General features: G+C 30.1%; 1 protein-coding gene across 1 annotated transcript in view; it reads right to left on the reverse strand.

Annotated features, from left to right (window-relative positions):
• Positions 1-10,553: 10,553 nt before the first annotated feature.
• Positions 10,554-12,757, reverse strand: part of Spz4 (Spaetzle domain-containing protein 4) — a 33,296-nt gene continuing 31,092 nt past the window's right edge. The window contains exon 6 of the mRNA XM_076780727.1: positions 10,554-10,797. Coding sequence (XP_076636842.1) covers positions 10,554-10,797 — 244 coding nt within the window. The remainder of the gene's footprint in view (positions 10,798-12,757) is intronic.

Consider the following 12,757-nt stretch of genomic DNA (forward strand, 5'->3'; position numbering starts at 1 on the left):
GTGTATACGCGACACTGATTATTGTATAATGTAAGGTATATTGGTATTGCTGATAAACTATTTCGCGACGCGAGAATGTCCAAAAAGTATTAACGTATCGACGTTCGTTATTGTTTGTAAGCCTTCTTTCTCGTAAAAACGTACAAGTTGTCTTCTGTAGACAAGCGAGGAGAATAAAGACGATTGTAATGAGAGCCATTTTCGTTATTTGTTCCAAATAGAATAGAATCTATTCGTTATTTCAAACTTTATTCGCATATAACGAATAACATTTTTATTCTCCACGAATCTAAAACTTTTATTCGTTATTCGCGAATAAAATTCATCGAGGGGTAAATAATCATATTTTTTATATTTTTCAGACAATTTCTTTTTATTTTGTTTGATCGTAATAGATTTTCAAATGCTTGCAGTTACAGAAATCATACATACATACGTGTTGCTTCGTTGTCGCAAACTTTATTCGCATATAACGAATAACATTTTTATTCCCCGAATAAAAAATTTTAAGAAACGAATCTAAAATTTTTTATTCGTTATTCGCGAATAAAATTCATCGAGAGGTAAATAATCATATTTCTTATATTTTTCAGACAATTTTTTTATTTTGTTGTTTGATCGTAGTAGATTTTTAATGCTTGCAGTTGCAGAAATCAGACATACATACGCGTTGCTTCGTTGTTGCAAACTTTATTCGCATATAACGAATAACATTTTTATTCCCCACGAATCTAAAATTTTTTATTCGTTATTCGCGAATAAAATTCATCGAGGGTTAAATAATCATATTTTTTATACTTTTCAGACAATTTTTTTATTTTGTTGTTTGATCGTAGTAGATTTTTAATGCTTGCAGTTACAGAAATCAGACATACATACGCGTTACTTCGTTGTTGCAAACTTTATTCGCATATAACGAATAACATTTTTATTCCCCGAATAAAAAATTTTAAGAAACGAATCTAAAATTTTTTATTCGTTATTCGCGAATAAAATTCATCGAGGGTTAAATAATCATATTTTTTATATTTTTCAGACAATTTTTTTTATTTCTTTATTTGATCGTAGTAAATTTTCAAATGCTTGCAATTGCAGTTACAGAAATCATACATACATACGTGTTGCATCGTTGTCGCAAATTTTATTCGCATATAACGAATAACATTTTTATTCCCCACGAATCTAAAATTTTTATTCGTTATTCGCGAATAAAATTCATCGAGGGGTAAATAATCATATCTTTAATATTTTTCAGACAATTTTTTTTTATTTTGTTTGATCGTAGTAGATTTTCAAATGCTTGCAATTGCAGTTACAGAAATCATATATATATACGCGTTGCTTTGTTGTCGCAAACTTTATTCGCATATAACGAATAACATTTTTATTCCCCACGAATCCAAAACTTTTATTCGTTATTCGCGAATAACATTCATCGAGAGGTAAATAATTATATTTTTTATATTTTTCAGTTTTTTTTATTTCGTTGTCTGATCATAGTAGATTTTCAAATGCTTGCAATTGCAGAAATCATCTATACATACGTGTTGCTTCGTTGTCGCAAACTTTATTCGCATATAACGAATGACATTTTTATTCCCCACGAATCCAAAACTTTTCATTCGTTATTCGCGAATAAAATTCATCGAGGGGTAAACAATTATATTTTTTATATTTTTTTTTTTTTATTTCTTTATTTGATCGTAGTAAATTTTCAAATGCTTGCAATTGCAGTTACAGAAATCATACATACATACGCGTTGCATCGTTGTCGCAAACTTTATTCGCATATAACGAATAACATTTTTATTCCCCACGAATCCAAAACTTTTCATTCGTTATTCGCGAATAACATTCATCGAGGGTTAAATAATCATATTTTTTATATTTTTCAGACAATTTCTTTTTATTTTGTTTGATCGTAGTAGATTTTCAAATGCTTGCAATTGCAGTTACAGAAATCATATATACATACGCGTTGCTTCGTTGTCGCAAACTTTATTCGCATATAACGAATGACATTTTTATTCCCCACGAATCCAAAACTTTTCATTTGTTATTCGCGAATAAAATTCATCGAGGGGTAAATAATCATATCTTTAATATTTTTCAGTTTTTTTTATTTCGTTTGATCGTAGTAAATTTTCAAATGCTTGCAATTGCAGTTACAGAAATCATATATATATATACGCGTTACTTCATTGTTGCAAACTTTATTCGCATATAACGAATAACATTTTTATTCCCCACGAATCCAAAACTTTTATTCGTTATTCGTGAATAAAATTCATCGAGAGGAAAATAATCATATTTTTTATATTTTTCAGACAATTTTTTTTTAATTTTGTTTGATTGTAGTAGATTTTCAAATGCTTGCAGTTGCAGAAATCATATATACATACGCGTTGCTTCATTGTTGCAAATTTTATTCGCATATAACGAATAACATTTTTAGTCCCCACGAATCTAAAATTTTTATTCGTTATTCGCGAATAACATTCATCGAGGGGTAAATAATCATATCTTTAATATTTTTCAGACAATTTTTTTTTATTTTGTTTGATCGTAGTAGATTTTCAAATGCTTGCAATTGCAGTTACAGAAATCATACATACATACGCGTTGCTTCGTTGTCGCAAACTTTATTCGCATATAACGAATAACATTTTTATTCCCCACGAATCCAAAACTTTTCATTCGTTATTCGCAAATAACATTCATCGAGGGGTAAATAATCATATTTTTAATATTTTTCAATTTTTTTTATTTCGTTTGATCGTAGTAAATTTTCAAATGCTTGCAATTGCAATTACAGAAATCTTACATACGCGTTACTCCGTTGTTGCAAACTTTATTCGCATATAATGAATAACATTTTTATTCCCCACGAATCCAAAACTTTTATTCGTTATTCGCGAATAACATTCATCGAGGGGTAAATAATTATATTTTTTATATTTTTCAGTTTTTTTTATTTCATTGTTTGATCGTAGTAAATTTTCAAATGCTTGCAATTACAATTACAGAAATCATATATACATACGCGTTGCTTCGTTGTCGCAAACTTTATTCGCATATAACGAATAACATTTTTATTCCCCACGAATCCAAAACTTTTCATTCGTTATTCGCGAATAAAATTCATCGAGGGGTAAATAATCATATCTTTAATATTTTTCAATTCTTTTTATTTCGTTTGATCGTAATAGACTTTCAATGCTTGCAGTTGCAATCGAACGTACTCAGGCTCCGTTTCAGCCCACGAAAGCAAAGTTCGAAACGAACGATCTATTTCTTTCTCGTCCGCGGGCAGATTCTGATCGACAGGCGTGTTTCGATCGAACGATCGATCGGTGGAGAATTCCACGCTGTCCTCGAGTTTTATTTCCGGGTTGTAATTTTCCGTGGTCGTGTCAGCTTCCGCATTATCGTCATTGGCGTCGCCCGTGCGGATGCCATGGCGGATTTTGAATTTCCACAGCCAGCCAGTGGAGGCTTTAAAAATCGAGGGGCCGCCAAACTCCTCGTAGAGAGCCTTTGCTTTTTCTTGAAGTATCGAATTACTGAGCTGTTTCCCCATTTCTTGCTGCTGTATAAACCACGCGTACAGACGAGTTTCCACGTCACTTTGTTCAGGCTTTCGCATCCTCTTCCTTACAGAACTGTTTTTCGCCAATTTCTGCGACTCTTCGCGTATTTGGGCTTCGTTCTTCCTGATTCGGTAGATAGTTGCAATGTTAACGCCGTATTCTTTGCATAACAGACGCTTCGCGACGCCATCTTTTAATTTTTGTATCACGTCCAGTCGTTGCTGTATCGTCAGTGAAATGCGTTTGCTGTACTGTTTAGACATACTGCGTCGAATAAAACATTACAAGAAAGTCGTGGTCGAAGTACAGTATTTTCTCTGTATAAGCGAAACTCTCGACTATATAAACGATTCCTCATACTTTGAAGCTCACTAAAGATGACGAGCAAACAGTTTTCGCCTATACTGAATCGATATTTTAGCTCTGACCTCTACCTCTCTTGACGGAGGAAACGGAACGCTGATTCGGTATAGGCAATCGTGAATATCGCCTGTGTTTCGATACAAGCGAATCGTATCGTGTTACCAATGGTCGAGTGATTTAATCTAGTGTTCTGGTTAACTTTTATTAACAATATGTGCGTCCAGAGGCGGTGTAACTAATTTTATGCAACTTGGAATCGTTGCAATAGTACACTTTATCGAAGCACTACTGTATATGCATGCACGCGAACGTTGCATCTGCGCAAGGTCACGGCGCAGCGCCTCTAATGGAGGAACTCGGAAGTCTCTGTCGTTGTGCGCAAACATAGCTGCGCAGAAGGCATATTTGATATGCAGTACAGTATGCACCAGTGGTGCCCAGAGGAAACTGTTTCTTCATTTATGCAAATTAATGCACAACCAATATTAAATATTTATATCTTAAAAAGTGTTGATCATATATAACTATCATTTGCTAGGTCGAGATTGTCGATAACTATTTCAACTACTGTTTAATGAATATATTAAAAATTACAATCAATGGAAGCCATGATATTTGAATCGAATTTTCTTTCGAATCATGATTGTTAAAATTAAATAATTTATCGATTGGTCCATATAAATAACTTTAACAAATTTTATATTAATGTAGGACCTGCTGCAAGTGTATATTTTAATTTTGCCTCGTTTTTTTTATAAAATAATTGCTTGGCAGCATAAAACGAGGAGATCGAATTTATGCAAACTAATGCACAACCACTATTAAATATTTATATCTTAAAAAGTGTTGATCATATATAACTATCATTTGCTAGGTCGAGATTGTCGATAACTATTTCAACTACTGTTTAATGAATATATTAAAAATTACAATCAATGGAAGCCATGATATTTGAATCGAATTTTCTTTCGAATCATGATTGTTAAAGTTAAATAATTTATCGATTGGTCCATATAAATAACTTTTTGACAAATTTTATATTAATGTAGGACCTGCTGCAAGTGTATATTTTAATTTTGACTGGTTTTTTTTTATGAAATAATTGCTTGGCAGCATAAAACGAGGAGATCGAATTTATGCAAACTAATGCACAAACAATATTAAATATTTATATCTTAAAAAGTGTTGATCATATATAACTATCATTTGGTAGGTCGAGATTGTTGGTAACTATTTCAACTACTGTTTAATGAATATATTAAAAATTGCAATCAATGGAAGCCATGATATTTGAATCGAATTTTCTTTCGAATCATGATTGTTAAAATTAAATAATTTATCGATTGGTCCATATAAATAACTTTAACAAATTTTATATTAATGTAGGATCTGCTGCAAGTGTATATTTTAATTTTGACTGGTTTTTTTTTATGAAATTATTGCTTGGCAGCATAAAACGAGGAGATCGAATTTATGCAAACTAATGCACAACCAATATTAAATATTTATATCTTAAAAAGTGTTGATCATATATAACTATCATTTGGTAGGTCGAGATTGTCGATAACTATTTCAACTACTGTTTAATGAATATATTAAAAATTGCAATCAATGGAAGCCATGATATTTGAATCGAATTTTCTTTCGAATCATGATTGTTAAAATTAAATAATTTATCGATTGGTCCATATAAATAACTTTTTAACAAATTTTATATTAATGTAGGACCTGCTGCAAGTGTATATTTTGATTTTGACTGGTTTTTTTTATAAAATAATTGCTTGGCAGCATAAAACGAGGAGATCGAATTTATGCAAACTAATGCACAACCAATATTAAATATTTATATCTTAAAAAGTGTTGATCATATATAACTATCATTTGCTAGGACGAGATTGTTGGTAACTATTTCAACTACTGTTTAATGAATATATTAAAAATTGCAATCAATGGAAGCCATGATATTTGAATCGAATTTTCTTTCGAATCATGATTGTTAAAATTAAATAATTTATCGATTGGTCCATATAAATAACTTTAACAAATTTTATATTAATGTAGGACCTGCTGCAAGTGTATATTTTAATTTTGACTGGTTTTTTTTTATGAAATAATTGCTTGGCAGCATAAAACGAGGAGATCGAATTTATGCAAACTAATGCACAACCAATATTAAATATTTATATCTTAAAAAGTGTTGATCATATATAACTATCATTTGCTAGGTCGAGATTGTTGATAACTATTTCAACTACTGTTTAATGAATATATTAAAAATTACAATCAATGGAAGCCATGATATTTGAATCGAATTTTCTTTCGAATCATGATTGTTAAAATTAAATAATTTATCGATTGGTCCATATAAATAACTTTTTAACAAATTTTATATTAACGTAGGACCTGTTGCAAGTGTATATTTTAATTTTGACTGGTTTTTTTTATAAAATAATTGCTTGGCAGCATAAAACGAGGAGATCGAATTTATGCAAACTAATGCACAACCAATATTAAATATTTATATCTTAAAAAGTGTTGATCATATATAACTATCATTTGCTAGGTCGAGATTGTCGATAACTATTTCAACTACTGTTTAATGAATATATTAAAAATTATAATCAATGGAAGCCATGATATTTGAATCGAATTTTCTTTCGAATCATGATTGTTAAAATTAAATAATTTATCGATTGATCCATATAAATAACTTTTTGACAAATTTTATATTAATGTAGGACCTGCTGCAAGTGTATATTTTAATTTTGACTGGTTTTTTTTTATGAAATTATTGCTTGGCAGCATAAAACGAGGAGATCGAAGGAACTTTGGTTCCATCTATCTTCTTTCGGGTCTCCAGTCGCAGCAACCTCCTCGTGGTGAGACCTGGTAATCGGTGTTACCCACAATGATCATGTTTTCATCAAAGTTTTTCTCTTTTTTTATTAAAGTTTCCCTTTGTGGGTACCACCGAGCTAATGGCTGTGAATTTAGGATAGTTTCTTTAAATAAAATCGTTCATAGTAACCCTCTAGATCACATGAGGGAAGAAAAAGTTTTCTATGTTTGCCAACTTATGATTTCAGTACTTCAAACACTGTCAAACTTCATAATACTTCACAGAAAAATATTTATTTTAGTATAAAATGATTCCTCGTTATATTTCAGTATTTCAATTAATTATAGGTTTTGTTTTTGGCCTTCAAACATCGTCAAACTTCATAATACTTCACAGAAAAATATTTATTTTTGTATAAAATGATTCCTCGTTATATTTCAGTATTTCAATTAATTATAGGTTTTGTTTTTGGCTTGCAAACATTGTCAAACTTCATAATATTTCACAGAAAAGTATTTATTTTAGTATGAAACGATTCCTCGTTATATTTCAGTACTTGAATTAATCATAGGTTTTGTTTCTGGCCTGCAAACATCGTCAAACTTCATAATAAATTACAGAAAAGTATTCATTTTTGTATAAAATGATATATTTCAGTACTTCAATTAATCATAGGTTTTGTTTTTGGCCTTCAAACATCGTCAAACTTCATAATAAATTACAGAAAAATATTTATTTTAGTATGAAACGATTCCTCGTTATATTTCAGTATTTGAATTAATCATAGGTTTTGTTTTTGGCCTGCAAACATCGTCAAACTTGATAATAAATTATAGAAATTTATTTATTTTTGTATGAAACGATTCTTTATTATATTTCAGTACTTGAATTAATCAAAGAGTTTGTTTTTGGCCTGCAAACATCGTCAAACTTCATAATAAATTACAGAAAAATATTTATTTCAGTATGAAACAATTCCTCGTTATATTTCAGTATTTGAATTAATCATAGGTTTTGTTTTTGGCCTGCAAACATCGTCAAACTTCATAATAAATTACAGAAATATATTTATTTTCGTATGAAACGATTCCTTGTTATATTTCAGTACTTGAATTAATCATAGATTTTGTTTTTGGCCTGCAAACATCGTCAAACTTCATAATACTTTACAAAAAAATATTTATTTTAGTATAAAATGATATATTTCAGTACTTGAATTAATCATAGGTTTTGTTTTTGGCCTGCAAACATCATCAAACTTCATAATAAATTACAGAAAATACTTATTTTTGTATAAAATGATATATTTCAGTACTTGAATTCTCATAGGTTTTGTTTTTGGCTTCCAAACATTGTCAAACTTCATAAGACATTACAGAAAATACTTATTTTTGTATAAAATGATATATTTCAGTACTTGAATTAATCATAGGTTTTGTTTTTGGCTTCCAAACATTGTCAAACTTCATAAGACATTACAGAAAATACTTATTTTTGTATAAAATGATATATTTCAGTACTTGAATTAATCATAGGTTTTGTTTTTGGCCTGCAAACATCGTCAAACTTCATAATAAATTACAGAAAATACTTATTTTTGTATAAAATGATATATTTCAGTACTTGAATTCTCATAGGTTTTGTTTTTGGCCTGCAAACATCGTCAAACTTCATAATAAATTACAGAAAAATATTTATTTTAGTATAAAATGATTCCTCGTTATATTTAAGTATTTCAATTAATCAAAGAGTTTGTTTTTGGCTTGCAAACATTGTCAAACTTCTTAAGACATTACAGAAAATACTTATTTTTGTATAAAATGATATATTTCAGTACTTGAATTAATCATAGGTTTTGTTTTTGGCTTCCAAACATTGTCAAACTTCATAAGACATTACAGAAAATACTTATTTTTGTATAAAATGATATATTTCAGTACTTGAATTAATCATAGGTTTTGTTTTTGGCTTCCAAACATTGTCAAACTTCATAATACTTCACAGGAAAATATTTATTTTAGAATAAAATGATTCTTTGTTATATTTCAATACTTGAATTAATCATAAGTTTTGTTTTTGGCCTGCAAACATCGTCAAACTTCATAATAAATTACAAAAAAATGTTTATTTTCGTATGAAACGATTCTTTATTATATTTGAATACTTTAATTAATTATAAATTTTGTTTTTGACCTGCAAACATTGTCAAACATCATAATACTTCACAGAAAAATATTTATTTTACTATAAAATGATTCCTCGTTATATTTCAGTATTTCAATTAATCATAGGTTTTGATTTTGGTTTGCAAACATCGTCAAACTTCATAATACTTCACAGAAAAATATTTATTTTAGTATGAAACGATTCCTCGTTATATTTCAGTACTTGAATTAATCATAGGTTTTGTTTCTGGTCTGCAAACATCGTCAAACTTCATAATACTTCACAGAAAAATATCTATTTTAGTATAAAATGATTCTTTATTATATTTAAATGACAGTACATGGTTTTCCATTAAGAAATATATTTTTTCCTAATTACAAAGTCGATATATAGAATATTTTTCATAAAAATTTTGTTGGTACGATTACAAATATGCACGCTCCCATAATCAAATAATTATATTCTTACAGGCGATAGTGATAGAAATATCAATGCAAATTAGTATCGTAAAACGAAGATTATTCCTTTACCGGGGATTGTTACATATCGTAAACTCACACAACGTTACATAATATTTATCAAATGCAAGTAACACTAACAACAAATGTAACAAAAAGATGGCTTATGCAGCTTTATTCACGAGCCTTATGATTACTTGGAGTAGATGTTTAGCAAATGTCTTAAATAGCAATAACAACTATATCGGTGCAAAGTAATAATTAAAAAATTCTCAGATATTATTTATACATTTTTAATTCTTCGTGCTCATTTAAATATTTTATTCCTCAATTCTCGTTACGTTTCCTTGATTATATTTTAAAGAATTTTTACTTAAATTTCTATTTCTCCAAAATCTACGAGTCAAGTTTATTTTCAATAAATAAAAACATCATCTGTGGAAACAAACAAAACAGTGACGTTTAGATCGACAAGCTAGCGAAGAGTGGCAACCATAATTTGTTGGTTGACGTATAATTATTTGACTAGGCTGTAGCCATTAGATTTCCACTGTATTTCCACTGTACAAGTAGCTATCGGTTTCATTGTTTACGTTAACGTCGCTTACGATTACGAAACGCTCGTTATTGCAATTATTTACACAATGCTGTAGAAACGTGGACAATATCGAGCGAAATTTTATACATATGGCATGCATTGGCGTTCATTTTTCCCATAATTTTTCTTCTGTTCACAGAATTCTCAAACGCTTTTGCTAACTCAATAAATATTTTACATTCGTTTTCTTTTCATTCAAACATTCGCAATGGATCACTGGAAACTCGAATATTTACTTGTTTATTGTAAGTATATGTACATAACAATTTTACATTCGTACTGTTCGGGTTTCAAAAATACAAAAGACCCAAGAGTATCGTATTTCGGTGAAAAATGTACAGATGAATATAAATCCTCCAAAACTTAATTTCCAATCAAATCGATTACCGATTTTTACTATCGAAGTCGAGTTTTAACGAATAGATATATCGAGACTTTTGACGATCATAGTGTTTGGTTAAAAAGATTTGTAAAAGTTTAAAGAAAATACTGTTGAATGCTTCCTTTTGCAAAGACTCTGTTAAGAATTGTTTGTTCTTTTAGGAGTAGCGGCTACGAGGCGGGCGGACTTTGACTCGTTTCTGCATTCGTGGAGATCGAGAAGTTACGCGAAATTCGAGGGGCAAATCGTAACAACGGCACACGCAACAGCTTGGAAACTTGAACCAGTCGCTGAAGATGCCACGACACTCGTTGTTCGGATCGTACGCCAACAATCTGTGGAGTCTGTATTGTTGCTCGCATCTGCATCCGTCTCTGCAGTACATCTGTTTGTTCTCGTGACTTTAATCAAACAGATCAAACGGATTAAACAGATTAACTCTTGGGGTCTGGCTGCAGCATAATTTCTGTATACAGGGTGTACGACCCTGGGGAAAATTTTAATGGGGGGTTCTGGAGGCCAAAATAAGACGAAAATTAAGAATATCAATTTTATGACTGAGGCTTCGTTAGAAAGTTATTAATAGTTATATTAAAAAATTTCAAATCGTTCTGGAAAAATTATTTTTATATAGGGGAGTCAATTGCAATAATTTTTGGTCAATAGACGTACCCTCGAAATCCTAACCATTTTAGAGAAAAAAATTCCTTACCGAAAATATAATTTCTGGCCAGAAATGTCTGTCTGATATTCCATGCGTATTTTTAAAATGCCATAACTTCTGAACGGATTGGACGATTTTAATGTTCAAAAAGCCAAACGACGCGTATTTAGATGTAAAATATGTAGAAACTACAAAAATACTGAAAAATTTATTCGTTGACCTCGTAAAGTTAGGAAAACCCCATAAAAATGGTCCAATTTTCAAACGACCATAACTCCTACAATAGTGAATATATTTCAATGAAACTTTTTCCTGAAGTAGAGCTCATGGGTATCTACAAAAAAGTATTAGACAACTTTTCCGTAGGGCGTCAAACAAAATTATTAAAAATGAAAAACGAGTTTTTAAGAAAAATCGATAGGGGGTAGCTGCTGACATTTTTCGGTGGAAAAAAAAAATTTCAAATCGTTCTGAAAAAATTATTTTTATCTAGGGGCATCAATTACAATCATTTTTGGTCAATAGACGTACCCTCGAAATCCTAACCATTTTAGAGAAAAAAATTCCTTACCGAAAATGTAATTTCTGGCTTAGAATGTCTGCCCGAATTTTCATGCGAATCTTTAAAATGCCATAACTCTTGAACGGATTGACGGATTTCAATGTTTAAAAAAGCAATCAACGCGTATTTTAGTCTAGAATATGTAGAAATTCTAAAAACATTGGAAAAGTTGTTCCTTGACCTCGCAAAATGAAAAAAACTTCATAAAAATGGTCCACTTTTTAAACAGGCTTAACTCCTACAATAGTGAATATATTTCAATGAAATTTTGGGGTGGAGTAGAGTTCATGAATACCTACAAATAAGTATTACAAAACTTTTCTGGAAAGCGTCAAACAAAATTACTAAAAATGAAAAACGAATTTTTAAGAAAAATCGACAGGGGGTAGGTGCTGATATTTTTCCGCGGAAAAAAAAAATTTCAAATCGTTCTGAAAAAATTATTTTTATCTAGGGGGGTCAATTGCAATCATTTTTGGTCAATAGACATACCCTCGAAATCCTACTCAGTTTCGAGAAAAAAATTCCTTACCGAAAATATTATGCGAAGTCAGAAATGTTTGACCAAAATTTCATGGAAATCTTTAAAATGCCATAACTTCTGAACGGATTGGACGATTTTAATGTTTCAAAAAGCAATCGACGCGTATTTTAGTGAGGAGTACGTAGAAATTCTAAAAATACTGAAAAATTTATTCGTTGACCTCGTAAAGTTAGGAAAACCCCATAAATATGGTCCAATTTTCAAACGACCATAACTCTTACAATAGTGAATATATCTCATTGAAATTTTGGGGTGGAGTAGAGTTCATGAATACCTACAAATAAGTATTACAAAACTTTTCTGGAAAGCGTCAAACAAAATTATTAAAAATGAAAAACGAGTTTTTAAGAAAAATCGTCAGGGGGTAGGTGCCTAAATTTTTTGTCGAAAAAAAAAATTTCAAATCGTTCTGAAAAAATTATTCTTATCTAGGGGGGTCAATTATAATCATTTTTGGTCAACAGACATACCCTCGAAATCCTAATCACGTTCGAGAAAAAAATTCCAGTAGATGTTGAAATTTTTCGACGAAATTAAAAAATTTCAAATGATTCTAAAAAAATTATTGTTAGTTGCAGTAGTCAATTACAA

Source organism: Colletes latitarsis, chromosome 13, assembly GCF_051014445.1.
Source record: "Colletes latitarsis isolate SP2378_abdomen chromosome 13, iyColLati1, whole genome shotgun sequence".
Lineage (NCBI taxonomy): Eukaryota > Metazoa > Arthropoda > Insecta > Hymenoptera > Colletidae > Colletes > Colletes latitarsis.